Source organism: Rana temporaria, chromosome 2, assembly GCF_905171775.1.
Source record: "Rana temporaria chromosome 2, aRanTem1.1, whole genome shotgun sequence".
Classification (NCBI taxonomy): Eukaryota; Metazoa; Chordata; class Amphibia; order Anura; family Ranidae; genus Rana; species Rana temporaria.
Window position 1 is genome coordinate 522,077,333 of NC_053490.1, and position 16,209 is coordinate 522,093,541.

At 46.3% G+C, this 16,209-nt stretch overlaps 1 protein-coding gene across 1 annotated transcript in view; it reads left to right on the forward strand.

The window, feature by feature from the left end:
- Positions 1 to 3,986: 3,986 nt before the first annotated feature.
- GPA33 (glycoprotein A33) overlaps positions 3,987 to 16,209 on the forward strand; it is a 52,014-nt gene continuing 39,791 nt past the window's right edge. The window contains exon 1 of the mRNA XM_040339084.1: positions 3,987 to 4,150. Within this exon, the coding sequence (XP_040195018.1) occupies positions 4,111 to 4,150 (40 nt within the window). The 5' untranslated portion in view covers positions 3,987 to 4,110. The remainder of the gene's footprint in view (positions 4,151 to 16,209) is intronic.

A 16,209-nucleotide genomic window follows, 5' to 3' on the forward strand; every position in this document is an offset into this window, starting at 1 on the left:
AATCTCCATAGGCGACGCTTTAATTTTTTTTACACACGGTATTTGCGCAATCATTTTTCAAACGCCTTTTTTTGGGGGGGGGGGAACGTTTTCTTATGAATTAAAAAATAACAAAACAGTAAAGTTAGCCCAATTTTTTTTTATATAGTGTGAAAGATTATGTTACGCCGAGTAAATAGATACCTGACATGTCACGCTTTAAAATTGAGCACACTCATGGAATGGCGCCAAACTTCGGTACTTCAAAATCTCCATACAGGTTACTATTTTCGACTTACAGAGGAGGTCTAGTGCTAGAATTGTTGCACACGCTTTAACGCACCGACGATACCTCACATGTGGGGTTTGAACAGCGTTTACATATGTGGGCTGGACTTGAATGCGTGTTCGCTAATAAGCGCAAGCTACCGGGGACAGGGGCGTTTTAAAAAATAAAAAAAATTATTTTATTTTTATTTTACTTCATTGTTTTATTTTTACACTTTATTTTACATATTTATTTATTTTGATCACTTTTATTTCCTATTACAAGGAATGTAAACATCCCTTGTAATAGGAATGGTTTGTGACAGGTCCTCTTTATGGAGAGATGTGGGGTCAATAAGACTCCACATCTCTCCTCCAGGCTTACAAGCATTAGATCGGTGAAAAAAATTCACGATCTAATGCCGACAGCCGCGATTGCGGCTTTGTTTATTTCCGGGTACCGGGCGTAACGGCATAACGTCGCGCCCGGACTTCCGACAGTCATAGAGATGACTGGTGACCATCTGGTCACCAGTCATTTCTATGCTTACCCAGCAAGTGCCGGCCGATTCGCTCTCCGGGCCCCCGATGGCACGGGAGAGCCCGGAGAAGCACCGGATGGTGGCGGGAGGGGGGGACGTCCCCTCCCGCCTCCTATAAGAATGATCAAGCGGTGGAACCGCCGCTTTGATCATTCTTATCGTGCACAGAATTGCCGGCTGAAGACGGCGATATCTGAATGATGCCTGTACCTGCCCCCATCATTCAGATATCACCGCACAAAGTGGAGGACGTCATATGACGTCCTCCCGTGGACAATGGTTAATTTAAATGAAGGGTACACATGGCTCAATTCCAATTGTAATATTTATTGGTTTAGATCAGAGGAATCTTCAAACTTTCCGTCAAACCATGTTAAATGAACTGTAAGCGCGGTTCTGCAAATAGGAACCAAGGGCCAGATTCAGGTACAATTACGTTACTCCTCGGCGGCGTAACGTATCCCATTTACGTTACACCGCCGCAGGTTTACAGCGTAAGTGCCTGATTCACAAAGCTCTTACCTGTAAACTTGCGGCGGTGTAACGTAAATCCGCTCGGCGCAAGCCCGCCTAATTCAAATGGGGCGGGCACCATTTAAATTAGGCGCGTTCCCGCGCCGAACGTACTGCGCATGCTCCGTCGGGAAAATTACCCGACGCGCATTGCGCTAAATGACGTCGCACGGACGTCATTTGTTTAGACTTTAACGTAAATGGCGTCCAGCGCCATTCACGGACGACTTACGCAAACAACGTGATTTTTTAAATTTCAACGCGGGAACGACGGCCATACTTAACATTGCTTAGAACACCTAGGGCTCAGCTCTAATTTTACAACGCGTATCTCGGCGGAAACAACGTAAAGTTAGAGCGACGGGTAACGCGGACGTTCGTGGATCGCCGTAACTAGTCATTTGCATATTCTACGCCGACCGCAATGGCCTCGCCACCTAGCGGTCGGCATAGAATTGCATCCTAAGATCCGACAGTGTAAGTCAATTACACCTGTCGGATCTTAGGGCTATCTATGCGTAACTGATTCTATGAATCAGCCGCATAGTTAGGACGGGCGAATCACAGAGATACGACGGCGTATCAGGAGATACGCCGTCGTATCTCTTTTGTGAATCTGGCCCAATAATTGCAAAGGTGTGAAGCAGGATGCTTTAAAAAGATTGGATTACGCCCGCGTTCACAAAGTTGGCATCGCACCGATTGGGACAGTGCCATTGCTGGCAATTTGGCATGTCAAATTGCGCCGATGTAGACGGAGGGGCTCACAATGATGCGATTTTGCATGCGATTTGACGTGCCCGAATCGGTGCAACGCCGATTTTGTGGTGTCGCACAGATTACCAAAAATAAATTCTGTACAACTTTTGGCGATTTCAGGAAACCGCACAGATGTCTCTGAAATCGTTGGACTGACTTGCGGTAAGGAAATCGCGCGAGTTCAGTCACTCCCACATGTCAGTCCCGATTTCGGCTGCGATTTCAGAGACATCTGTGCAGGTTTCTGCACAGATGTCAATTGTAAATCGCGGCCTGAAACCGCAAAAAGTAGTACAGAAACTACTTTTTGAAATTTGGTGCAGCGCCCCTGAATAGGCGTCTCGCCGATTAGGATGGTGCCTTTGCCGGCAAATGCCGATGATTTGACATGCGTTTTGACATGTCAAATCGCATCAATGTGAACCAGGGCTCAATCTAATTTATTTTTCTTAATTCTTTTATTAACCACTTAAGGACCCCCTACCGACGATATACGTTGGCAGAATTCCACGGCTGGGCACAATCACGTACCTGTACGTGTCTCTTTAAGGCCCAGCCGTGGGGTCGTGAGCGCTTCGGCGGCGGCGCGTTCACGACCCGGTCCAAAGCTCCGTGACCGCGGGACCCGCGGACCCGATCCCTGCCGGTGTCCTGCGATCGGTCCCCGGAGCTGAAGAACGGGGAGAGGTGAGTGTAAACACACCTTCCCCGTTCTTCATTGTGGCAGTGTCATTGATCGTCTGTTCCCTGATATAGGGAAAGATGATCACTGACGTCACACGTCCAGCCCCGCCCCCCTACAGTTAGAAACACAGATGAGGTCACACTTAACCCCTACAGCGCCCCCTAGCGGTTAACTCCTAAACTGCAATTATCATTTTCACAGTAATCAGTGCGTTTTAATGCATTTTTTGCTGTGAAAATGACAATGGTCCCAAAAATGTGTCTAAATTGTCCGATGTGTCCGCCATAATGTTGCAGTCACGAAAAAAAATCGCCGCCATTAGTAGTAAAAAACAAATATTAATAAAAATGCAATAAAACTATCCCCTATTTTGTAAACGCTATAAATTTTGCGCAAACCAATCTATAAACGATTATTGCGATTTTTTTTTTTTACCAAAAATAGGTAGAAGAATACATATCAGCCTAAACTGAATATATTTTTGGGGATATTTATTAAAGCAAAAAGTAAAAAATATTGCATTTTTTTTCAAAATTGTCGCTCTATGTTTGTTTATAGCGCAAAAAATAAAAACCGCAGAGGTGATCAAATACCACCAAAAGAAAGCTCTATTTGTGGGAAAAAAAGGACGCCAATTTTGTTTGGGAGCCACGTCGCACGACCGCGCAATTGTCAGTTAAAGCGAGGCAGTGCCGAATCGCAAAAAAGGGGCAAGGTCCTTAACCTGCATAATGGTCCGGGTCTTAAGTGGTTAAAGGTTTTTCACATAGGATCAATCTCATTTTAAAATAATTAAAATCTGTGAAATGCAAAGTGATAGCCGGTGTTATAACTCACTTATGTGCGTGCGGATAAGCGCAAAGCTGTTTTTTTTTTGTTTCACAAGAAAATTTCATTTTTATTTTTTAGATACTTTTATAAACATTTTGAAACAATAAAAAAAATATATATATGTTTTATTTTACAAATTGATGTGTATGTACAATATTGTCATTGTAGTCCCAGAATGGAGATTTTACATTGTAACTATCCTACAGATCAGGGGGTTACATTGGGTTCTAATTGCTGAATCAATGACTGAAACAATGTATCATAAAGTGAAGTGCACCCTGTGACCAGCATTATCTCCTTACTAATACATGGTAAAAGGTGTGGTGGAGGGGGAGGGGTCCCAGAATCCAAGACAGCCAGAAACCGAGGACAAAAGAAAGGCTGTGATTGGCTGATACCTGTGTCCCTGAGCCAGAAAGAGAGAAGGGAGCAGGGAGGGGACATTTCAGTTGAAGGTTTCTTCTTGGTTGGAGATAGTCCTGTGTGATTCAGAGATCTCTGGCAGGGACTCAGCCTAAGGTTACAGACCCCACCATGAAGACAAGGGGAGCCATCGTCATCTACCTGTGTGCAGGTAAGTCCCCTCCATCCCTATGCATCCCCGTCCTCCACCTTCCAGCTCAGGTTACTACTAAGGGTGTTGGGAGGGAGTCTCCGGCTATCAGTGTTTGCTTGCTGGGTAAACTTTGATATTTCTTATCAGACGTTATTATTTATATAATATAGATTGTTATAGAATTCATGTGTTGCCCAAATTTTTTAAATAAAGTTTATTCTGGTGTACGGCGATGACAGCACAGCAGGAATCTGTTTCCTAAATATTTGCTGAGATGTTTATCCTTCTGGGTATTTGATAACTAAACATTTGAGTTGGGTTACAGAAGAGCCCAATTTGTATTTATTTTATTAATAATAATAATAATAATAATAATAATAATATGTGTGTGTGTATTTATCGCGGAATAACGCGCTCCCGCGTATACCACGCACCCCCAAAGTTGCCCCGAATCAGGGGGGAAAAAAACGTTGTTTTTTTTTTTTGTACTTACAGTTTTGGTGTCTTGCGCGGCGTCCATCGGCGGCCTCGTCGGGTCCGGCGTCCGTCTGTGGCTTCGGGTGTCCTCTTCGTCGGGTCCGGCGTCCTTCTGCGGCTTCGGGTGTCCTCTTCGTCGGGTCCGGCGTCCATCTGCGGCTTCGGGTGTCCTCTTCGTCGGGTCCGGCGTCCGTCTGTGGCTTCGGGTGTCCTCTTCGTCGGGTCCGGCGTCCTTCTGCGGCTTCGGGTGTCCTCTTCGTCGGGTCCGGCGTCCGTCTGTGGCTTCGGGTGTCCTCTTCGTCGGGTCCGGCGTCCGTCTGCGGCTTCGGGTGTCCTCTTCGTCGGGTCCGGCGTCCTTCTGCGGCTTCGGGTGTCCTCTTCGTCGGGTCCGTCTGCGGCTTCGGGTGTCCTCTTCGTCGGGTCCGGCGTCCGTCTGCGGCTTCGGGTGTCCTCTTCGTCGGGTCCGGCGTCCGTCTGCGGCTTCGGGTGTCCTCTTCGTCGGGTCCGGCGTCCGTCTGCGGCTTCGGGTGTCCTCTTCGTCGGGTCCGGCGTCCTTCTGCGGCTTCGGGTGTCCTCTTCGTCGGGTCCGGCGTCCTTCTGCGGCGTCCTCCCCGCTCGTTTCCCGCGCCGAGTTTGAATACTGCGCCGACCATATACCGAGCGCAGTACACTCGTGTATCGTCGGGCAGGCTCGGCAACTCTCGCGCTAACGTCCTGTACGCTCAGGACGTCTGCGCGAGACTGCACTGCGCTCGGTATATACAGCATAGTATTCATAATCGTGGCGGGTATCGGCGTATACCGTACACCCACGATTTTGCCCTGATTTTCAGGGCAAAATAGTGTGCGGTATACGCCGATAAATACACTATATATATATATATATATATATATATATATATATATATATATATATATATATATATATATATATATATAATATAGAGATATATAATATATAAATTTATAACCCCTGTCTGAGTCCCATCGGGGAGTTTTTCCCTTCACTTCGTGTCCTAGAGCCAAAACCAGGAAGTGAGACTTTTTTTTTTTTCATTTTACACTTTGTCTAAAGTTTAGAATATGACTTGTGGCTATAGTTCCTTCTTCTCTATATCCCCTTTTCTTAACCCCTTCTTTCTTTTTTTTTTTTTTTTTTTTTTTGTAAACTGGAAAAAACATTAAAAGGAGAAGTACAGCTAAAGTTGGTTTGGCTGTACTTCTCCTGTACATCACAGGAGTGCAGTTTATTCTGCTCTCCTGTGACCCGTTCTCAGCAGGTTGAAGCCCGCTGTCGGCTGATGTCACAGAACCTCTGCCACCCCCGCCCTGTCAGAATTTTTTTTTCCCACCATCTGTGTCCCAATGTGGAGACTTCCCTCCACTTCCTGTTCCATAACCAAACAGGAAGTCAGAGGAACTCCTTGAAAATGAAGGGAATTGCTTGGGGACCCCCCCTCCCCCAGGTCACCAGAATCGGTGTCCCCCATTGGAACATTTCCCCTCTTTGACTTTTTTCACTTTCAACAATAATGGTAAACGGGACAAATAGGGTGAATCTCCCTAATGGGGGCCCAGACCGCAATAAAGCCCTGACGGGCGTTCTAATCCCTCTCTATACTATCAACACCGGAGAAAAAAATTAGTTTTGCCTTTAGTTATAATTTAACCACTTGTCCACCGGGCCTATTTTGGCACTTCTCTCCTTCATGTAAAAATCAAATTTTTTTTTTTTTGCTAGAAAATTTATCAGAACCCCCAAACAAATTATGGTATATAATGGTATATATTTAGCAGACACCCTAGGGAATAAAATGGCGGCCATTGCAACTTTTTTTCTCACACGGCATTTGCGCAATAAGTTTTCAAACGCCTTTTTTTGGGGGGGGGGGGAAACCGGTTTCATGAATTAAAAAATTACAAGGAATGTAAAAATCCCTTGTAATAGGAATCACTGTTACAGGTCCACTTTATGGCGAGATGTGGGGTCAATAAGACCCCACATCTCTCCTCCAGGCTTACAAGCATGAGATCGTGAAAAAACATTCACTGATCTCACGCCGTCAACCGCGATTGCGGCTTTGTTTACTTCCGGGTACCGGGCATAACGTCGCGCCCGGGCCTCCTACGGTCATAGAGATGACCATCTGGTCACCAGCCATCTCTATGCTTCCCCCAGCGAGCGCCGGGCGTTTCGCTCTCCGGGGGCCCCCGATGGCACGGGAGAGCCCGGAGAAGCACCGGATGGCGGCGGGGAGACATTTTATTATTAGTGTTTTGTACATTTTATTATTAGTGTTTTGTACACTTTAAGAGTTACTATAAGACACTACCCAACTGATGGTTCCTTCTCCTGGTCACCAGTGTGTTCTATAGTAACTTATTGGCCAGGAGGAGGAACCATTGGAGACCAACCATAACACCCAGAGGACAGTTCTTCATCTCACCTACCTCTTGAGCAGAGGTTAGTCCGGTATCGCCACCCACCAGAGAAGTAAATATGGTCACATTAGGCCAAGTCACACTTTGCATTGCTGTAACACGTGTTGCATGCATTGGTGCAATGTGATGTCATTAATTGTCCAACCCACTTGCATTGTAGTGTACTGTAATGACTGGTAAATGTTGGGTGGATATTGGGTGATCTATGTTGTAAGTCTTTAATAATGCATTTACTGTGTTGTCTAATAGTATAAATGACTATGACTTAATGGTGAGTGAATTCTGCATCTGCACAGGACGGGTGTCGCACCTTTCTGTATTCACATCGTCTTCCAGCATGTTTTTTGCAACTGTCTTGACTAGTGGAATGTAAATAAAAGCAAGGGCTTGTCTGAAGTCTGCTGCCCAAATCGGTGCAGAAAGTAATATGGAGGATGCCAGTACTGATCTTCCACTGATAATACTGAGGTTGTTGTCCCTAGAACCTGCCTTCTTGCTATAGGCAACCACCCAACTGATGGTTGCAGCCGAATCACCCGGAAGTGTTATGGATGCTGATGGTCCTTTAGCCCAGGGTTTGACAAATTTGCTTGGAATCTAGGAGCCAGCTAAAAAAGTTAGGAGCCAGAAAACGCGCCCTGTCCCGACGAGCTCGCACGCAGAAGCGAACACATACGTGAGTAGCGCCCGCATATGTAAACGGTATTCAAACCACAGGTGAGGTATCGCCGCGATCGTTAGAGAGAGAGAGCAATAATTCTAGCTCTAGACCGCTGCGCAAATACGGCGTGACAGAAAGTATTGCAAGGATCGCCATTTTATTCTCTAGGGTGTTAGGATAAAAAATATATATAATGTTTGGGGGTTCTAATTAGAGGGAAGGAGATGGCAGTGAAAATAGTGAAAAATTACACTTTTAGAATTGCTGTTTAACTTGTAATGCCAACGGCCACCACCAGATGGCGCCAGCGCACAGAAGGACACAGAGGGACTTCACAAGGCCTCAAAGCCGCGGCCTCTATTACTGGCCGTCGTGGGCCTGCCGCAATCGTGCGGCGGGGGAGGTGGGGGCGCACGGAGACACAGGATCCTGTGCCTCCGTGCGCTCCCAGCGATCGCTAATTGAGGCAGCGGCTTCGCGGCCTTGTAGGCCGCAAAGCCGCGGCCTCAATTACCGGCCGCCGCGGGTGCCAGGTCACAATTTCTTGTTGCAATTGCGACCTGGCGTCCGGGGATTATCGACCCCTGCTTTAGCCAACCTAACTCATCGAGAGTGTAGTCAGGAATCGCCACCCACCGGAGAGGTAAATATTACGAGCCTGCCTTGTGTGAAGGTGCTGAAATTGGGACTGGTCCGCCTGAGGCAGTGTTGCCAACCGTCCGTTAATTTACGGACAGCACGTAAATATAACCCCCTTTTCGGGGTGTCCGTTATGGGCATCGGGTGCCCGTAAAAAAGATGGCCGCTGGGCTGTCACGGCTCCTCTTCCTATTGTACTCGCCAACGACTGTCACTGCCGTGTCCCTCCTGAGTCCTCCTGACTCGATCGGCTATTAAAAAATGGCACCGGGCGGCGCCATTACGTAACTGCGGCCGGGCTCGGGAAAGCTTGTATCCGATCGGCCGGGCGGCGCATGCGCAGTTACGTAATGGCACCGCCCGGCGCCATTTTTGAATAGCTGATCGAGTCAGGAGGGACACGGCAGTGACAGTCGTTGGCGAATGAAATAGGCAGAGGAGCCGTGACAGCCCAACGGCCATCTTTTTTACATGCACCCGATGAGGTACTATATATAACAGTTTTTTTTACTAACCTGGTGCACCTTGTGTATCATTGTAAAAACTCTGGGCCAGATTCACAGCAGTATTTTAAAATTTGCTGTGTCGTATCTTGATTTGGAATCCTCAAGATACGACGGCTTTTGGCATAGATCCGACAGGCGTACGGCTTTGTACGCCTTCAGATCGTAGGTGTGGAGTTCGCGTCGTTTTCCAGCGTCGGGTATGCAAATTAGCTGTTTACGGCGATCCACGAAGGTACGCGCGTTCGTCGCATTCTCTTACGTCGGTTTTTCCCGTCGTAAAGTTAAGTGTGCTATTTAGATAAAATTACACCATCCATGTTAAAGTATGGCCGTCGTTCCCACGTCGAATTTTAATTTTTTTTTTTTTTTTTTTTTTTTTTTTGCGTAAGACGTCCGGGAATACGAAAGTACGTTACGCACGGCGCCGTTCAAAAAACACGTCGGGGCGCTGTAATTTCGCACAAAGCGCGGCAGGAAATTTCCAAACAGAGCATGCGCAGAACGTTCGGCGCGGGAAAGCGCTTAATTTAAATGGTACACGCCCCATTTGAATTGGGCGGGCTTGCGCCGGACGGCTTTGCGCTACGCCGCCGAAAGTTTACACGCAAGTGCTTTGTGAATCAAGCACTTACGCTGGAAACTTGCGGCGGCATAACGTAAACGGGATACGATACGCCGCTGCAAATCTACATGAATCTGGCCCTCTGTGTATATAGAAGGGATATAAATGCAATGGTGGCTGTACATATCTATAATGGCAAGTCCTAAATCAGCAGAAGCTGTTTACACAAGCACTGGGAAATAGCTGTCAGCAAATTAAATTACTCCAGCAGGGACCTTGTCCAGGGAAAATATCCCATGTCTTCCAACCAGACATCAATATATTGGAATCATGAAACTGCAGCACATATGCTAAAATTGGATTTTAAAAATGACCAGTATGTAATCTGTAGTGACCTCTCCAAAAAAGGATTTGGCCAAATCTTTCCTTCCACCGAGTACAGAAAGGATGTATGTTCTGTACAGGCACTGAAATGTACTAGCAGTATTATACTACCATGTGTGCGCTATTGCCCCGCCATACAGGTACTCTGCCATACAGGTACCTCACCATACAAGTAGTACCCTGCCATACAAGTACCCCACCATACAAGTCCAGCACAGCACAGCTTTAAGGTAATAAAGAAGCTGCTGGTGGCAGGAGGTGGTGGGGGCATGAGGTGATGGTGGAAGAAGGTTATGCTGGCACTGTGGCAGGAGGTGGGTGAGGTGATGGTGGCAGAATGTAATGCTGGCAGGAGGTGGCGGGGCAGGAGGTGATGGTGGCAGGAGCACGAGGTGATGGTGGAAGAAGGTAATGGTGGCAGGAGGTGGGTGAGTTAATGCTGGCAGGAGGTGATGGTGGCAAGAGCCGATTGTGGCAGGAGGTGGGGGTGGTGGGTGCAGGAGGTGGTGGGGGCAGGAGGTGATGGTGGCAAAAGCTGGCAGGATGTGGTGGTGGGGGCAGGAGGTGATGGCGGCAAGAGCTGGCAGGAGGTAATGGTGGCAGGCAGTGATGGTGGCGGCAAGAGGTGATGGTGGCAGGAGCTGACCGGAGGTGATGATGGTGGCAGGAGCTGGCCGGAGGTGATGGTGGCGGCAGGAGGTGATGGTGGCAGGAGCTGGCCGGAGGTGATGGTGGCGGCAGGAGGTGATGATGGTGGCAGGAGCTGGCCAGAGGTGATGGTGGCAGCAGGAGATAATGGTGGCGGCAGGAGCTGGTTGGAGGTGATGGTGGTGGCAGGAGGTGATTGTGGCAGGACGTTGAGGTGATGGCAGGAGCTAGTGGGTGCAGGTGGTGGGGGCAGGAGCTGGTGTGTGCAGGTGGTGGGGGCAGGAGGTGATGGGGGGGGGGGAAGAAACCGATGGACTACTATAGTGAAAATAACAGAAATATGTTTTTTTACCTTAATATCTACCTAAATCACATTGCTATTTGCCTAGTGTACTTGTTTGTAGCCTAAATACTGAAATATGCACTTAAAACTGTAATTTTGTAAAATGTCCGTAAAAATTTGCCTGTGCCAGTAAATTTTGGGTGTTGTGCCAGTAAATTTCAATCTGGTAGGTTGGCAACACTGGCCTGAGGGCTTCGGAACTGGTGATGGTCTTGAGGGCTTCAGGAGCTGGGGCTGGCCTGAAGGACCCCCCCCCCCCACCTTACATTAGTTACCCTTTTACACTAGAGTCAGCAGCATTCCCCTTTACGCCAGGGTCCAGGCACTGTAATGGGGAACCCTACAGCCATAAGAGGAGCTCTGTGCTGGGTTATATTAACCTGACCTCCATGTAAAAGGAGAAATATGTTTTTTTGCCTTTTTTTATACCTTTTTGAAGCACATTTATAATGGCACTAGTTACATTTTTTTTTTTTTTTTTTTTATTGCATAAATATTGATATTTACCCTGAATATTTTTTTTTCCACGTTTTTAAAGTCAGTAAAAAATTGGGCGTTGTCAGTAAATTTTTCATGTGTGGTGTCAGTCAAAAATTGGTGCTATCAGTAAATTTTTGGCATCCTGTCAGAAAATGTCACTTCGGGAGCTTGGCAACACTTGGATGATCTGAGGTCTGAAGGTTCAGGAATTTAGGGCTGATCTCAGGTTCAGGAAAGTGCAGGAATTGGGGATGATCTGAGGTCTTAGCTGGATTCAGAGACAGTTACGCCGGCGTATCAGTAGATACGCCGTCGTAACTCTGAATCTACGCCGTCGTAAATTTAAGCGTGGAAACCAGATACGCTTAAATTAGGCTAAGATACGAGCGGCGTAAGTCTCCTAAGCCGTCGTATTTTAGGGTGCATATTTACGCTGGCCGCTAGGTGGCGCTTCCGTTGAGTTCGGCATGGAATATCCAACAGAGCTAGATACGCCGATTCAGAAACGTACGTGCGCCCGGCGCATTTTTTTTACGTCGTTTACGTAAGGCTTTTTCCGGCGTAAAGTTAGTCGAACAAATAGCTGGCCTAGCCAATGTTAAGTATGGCCATCGTTCCCGCGTCGAAATTTGAACATTTTACGTTGTTTGCGTAAGTCGTCCGTGAATGGGGCTGGACGTAATTTACGTTCACGTCGAAACCAATACGTCCTTGCGGCGTACTTTGGAGCAATGCACACTGGGATATGTACACGGACGGCGGGAATGCGTCAATCACGTCGGGTCACCAAACATTAACATAAAACACGCCCCCATCCTCATTTGAATTAGGCGCGCTTAGGCCGGCCCATTTACGCTAGGCCGCCGTAACTTAGGAGGCAAGTGCTTTGTGAATACAGCACTTGCCTCCCTGACTTACGGCAGCGTAGCGTATATGTGATACGCTGCGCCGCCTCAAAGTTATGCCAGTCTAACTGAATCTGGCTATCTGTGTTGTAATATGGTGTGTAGGACTTGATTGGTGAGCGGATTACGCACACAATGTGAACCATGTGTCTTCCAGCATGTCCTTGGCAACTGGCTGCCTACTGGAATGTAAATAATAGTAATAGCGGCGTCTGGGTTCACGCAGATCTGCAGTGAAGGGAATACAGAGGCTGCTACAGCTGTTCTTCCTCTGAAAATTCTGTTTGCCTGGCTTCTTTTTTTTTTTTTTTTTTATTTATTTATTTATTTTTTTTACTGTGTTTTGTGAAACGCTGACCTGGGATGCAAATTGTGAATGTCAATGCTCCATATTTGCCAATACGTCACAATTTGTCCACAGTCTGCCTTAGCCCTGCCCAGTGACTGGTAGTCCCGGCACACTTACCATAGTGGTCAGATTAAACCCTGCTTTTAATTGTGCAAGAACCGACCACTTGTGGCCTCAATCGCCATAATGAAATTCCGCGAAAGCCAAAGGACATCCTTTTAATCCTTTTTTTAATTTCTACTGAAACAAGCGTCTCCATTGAAAGATTTCCCCTCTATTCCATTACTTTCTTTTAAAATATCTTATTTTCAGAAGAAAAAAAAATACAATTCAGTACATTACGATACATATCGTTATTAACAAAACCTGGTAGATGACCTCTTAAAATAATGACTTCCATTTTGAAAATAAAGACATAGCAATAAAATGATAGATGTGGTTTTAGAATGTTAAATCATTAATTTAAAGAATTTTAAATAAGAAGTCCCCTTAACCACTTAAAGCGGGGGTTCACCCAAAAAATAATTGTTTAACATTACATTCAGCCGAGTTGTCAGAATGACAATCGGCTGTTTTTTTTTTTTTTTTTATTTCATTGCCGTACATGCCGTATTTTCACCGCGGCTTCCGGGTATGTAATCTGCAGCACTGGGCGTTCCTAATTGATTGACATCCTTGCGCGTACAGCGCGTCACGAGTTGCCGAAAGAAGCCAGACTGCGAGTCGGCTCTATACGGCGCCTGCACACCGACATTCTGCTTCTTTCGGCAACTTGTGATGCGCTGTATGCGCCGGTCGGAAGGATGTCAATCAATTAGGAACGCCCAGTCCCGCAGATTACATACCCAGAAACGGCGGTGAAAATACGGTATGTACGGCAATGAAATAAAAAAAAAAACTAAAAAAAAAAAAAAACGATTTGTCATTCTGACAACTCGGCTGAATGTAATATTAAAACATATTTTTTTTGGGTGAACCCCCGCTTTAAGGACCCTTTCACACTGATATACGTCGGCAGAATGGCACAGCTGGGCACAATCGCGTACCTGTACGTGTCTCTTTTAGCCCAGCCACGGGGTCGCGACCCGGTCTGAAGCTCCGTGCCCGCGGGACCCGATCGCCGCCGGAGTCCCGCGATCGGTCACAGGAGCTGAAGAACGGGGAGAGGTGAGTGTAAACACACCTTCCCTGTTCTTCGTTGTGTCATTGATCGTCTGTTCCCTGATATAGGGAAAGATGATCACTGACGCCACACGTCCAGCCCCGCCCCACTACAGTTAGAAACACATATGAGGTCACACTTTTTTTTTTTTTTTTTTTTTTTTTTTTTATTGTTGTTTGCGTATAAAAAATTACAAAAAAAGTGTTGCATCATCGTACATATTATAAACAATACACAAGCATACGTTTTTCCCTGTTTTACCCTTATCTTTTCCTACCCTCGTTCTTTGTGACATTGTGAAGAAATGAAAAAACACTTATTTCTGAACTGTCATACCTCGCCTTGTCTCCCCTCCCCCACCCCGCAAACCCTCACCCACCCTCCCACCCTCCCATCACACCTTGAACAGGTTTTTGAGGTTAATGTACTTCGTTAAGTACGTCTTCCCCATAAAGGAGTGCCCGATAGCGGGTTAAGATATTTATTAAATTTTAATGGCGATTTTTTTATATAGAACATCCTGTTTCGTCTAGCCAGGGTTTCCACATCCTCACAAACTTTCTATAATTCCCCTGTCGAGTAAGTGTCACTCTCTCACTCCAAATCATTGTGTTAATAGTTTCAACCCAAGATTTGACAGTGGGTGGCATCTGGGCCTGCCACCTTAAAGCGATTAACTTCCTTGCCTGGAAGAGGCATCTCGGTACCACTTCAAGGGAACTGGCTGGCACTCTATTCTCCTCTATGCTGCCTAACAAACATATCTTAGACTCAGCTTCTAGCTTAGTTTTAAAAGTTTTATTTATTATGGTAACCACCTCCTCCCAGTATCTAAATAACTTTGGGCATTTCCACATCATGTGGATAAGATTGCCTGTCGCTCTGCACCTTGGGCATTCGTCAGTACTTCTCCACCCAAGATTGAACATTCTCCTGGGGGTATAGTATACTCTATGCAAGAGAAACAAGTGTGATACTTTCTGAGATGGGGAGATCGAAACCAATACCCCCCTCTCCAAGATCGCACTCCACTGTTCCGTGGTCATTTGACCTAAGTCTTTCTCCCATCCTGTCCTGCTCTTAATGGGGCCTGCCCTACTTATTGTTTTAGCTCCTAATCTAGAGTACAGCTCGGATATCAGGCCTTTGGTTGTTTTTGGAGAGGTTATTTTCAGGAGGGTGGGGGCCGAGGACCATACAATGGGTTGTAACCCAAACTGAGCTTGGATAGCATGTCGTATCTGTAGGTATCTGTAGAATGTTTTATTTGTTATATTAAATTCCTGTCGCAAGTCTGCGAAGGATTTCATCTGTTCTCCATTGTAAAGTTGGTTTAAGCGGCTTATCCCTTGTCTCTCCCATTCTTTACATCTCTCAATGTCTTTTAATTCTCTTAAATTTTGGTTGCACCAGAGGGGGGCGAATATTGTTATTCCCTTGTAGCCCATCAATGCTTTTGTTGTTTGCCACACTTTAAGGCTTAGTTTTATAGTTGGGCATCTATGGACGAATGAACCAGCCTCGAGTGCCTCCACTATTGTCCTATGTGGTGCCCCAGTTAACATCAATCTACCAGAGTTTTCACCTCCCTCCAGTCCGCAGTTCGCAAGCGGTTGTAGCTGTGAGGCTAGAAAGTATGTTTTTGGGTGAGGCACTGCCATACCCCCCTCTTTAGCTGGCAACTGCATGGTCTGGAGACAAATCCTAGCTTGTCCCTTCTTCCATATTAACTCTCTAAAGAGGGATTCTATCTTCTTGAACCATTTTTGAGCTATCCAGACAGGGGAGTTATGGAGGATATAGAGTAACTGGGGTAACCATAGCATCTTTATCAGATTACATAGTCCCGCTATGGATAAAGGTAGTCTACACCAGGCGTCTCTTTTATGTTCCCATTTAGACAAAAGAGGAATTAAGTTATTTTGGACAAAGCTGTTAATGTCGCTCGTGATCCATATCCCGAGATATTTCATCATAACTACAACTTTTAACTGGGGGATTCCCTGAGGTATCTGGGCACCAAGGGGGTCGATTGGCAGTAGTGCTGACTTTTCCCAATTAATAACCAACCCGGAAAATAGCCCAAACTCGCCCACTACTTTGATCACATTTTTTAACGAGGTTTCAACGTCTCCCAAAAAGAAGAGGACATCATCCGCAAACAGTGCGATCTTATCCTCAATAGTCTGTCTGTGGAACCCCTGTATATCTTTAGTTTTCCTAATTTTAATGGCTAATGGTTCCATCGCCAAAGCGAACAGTAAGGGAGAAAGGGGACAGCCCTGTCGTGTTCCTCTCTCTAATTGAAACGTTTCTGAAAATTCATTGTTGATTTTAATTTTTGCTCTTGGCTGATTGTATAACAACTTCACCCAACTCATGAACCTGGGGCCAAACCCAAATTTCTCTAGGACCTTCCATAGGTAGTCCTATTCCAGACTGTCGAAAGCCTTGGCAGCATCCAGGGCTAAGACGGCTCTAGAGCCCTCTCCCTCTGTTGGAATTTGCATATTCAAAAA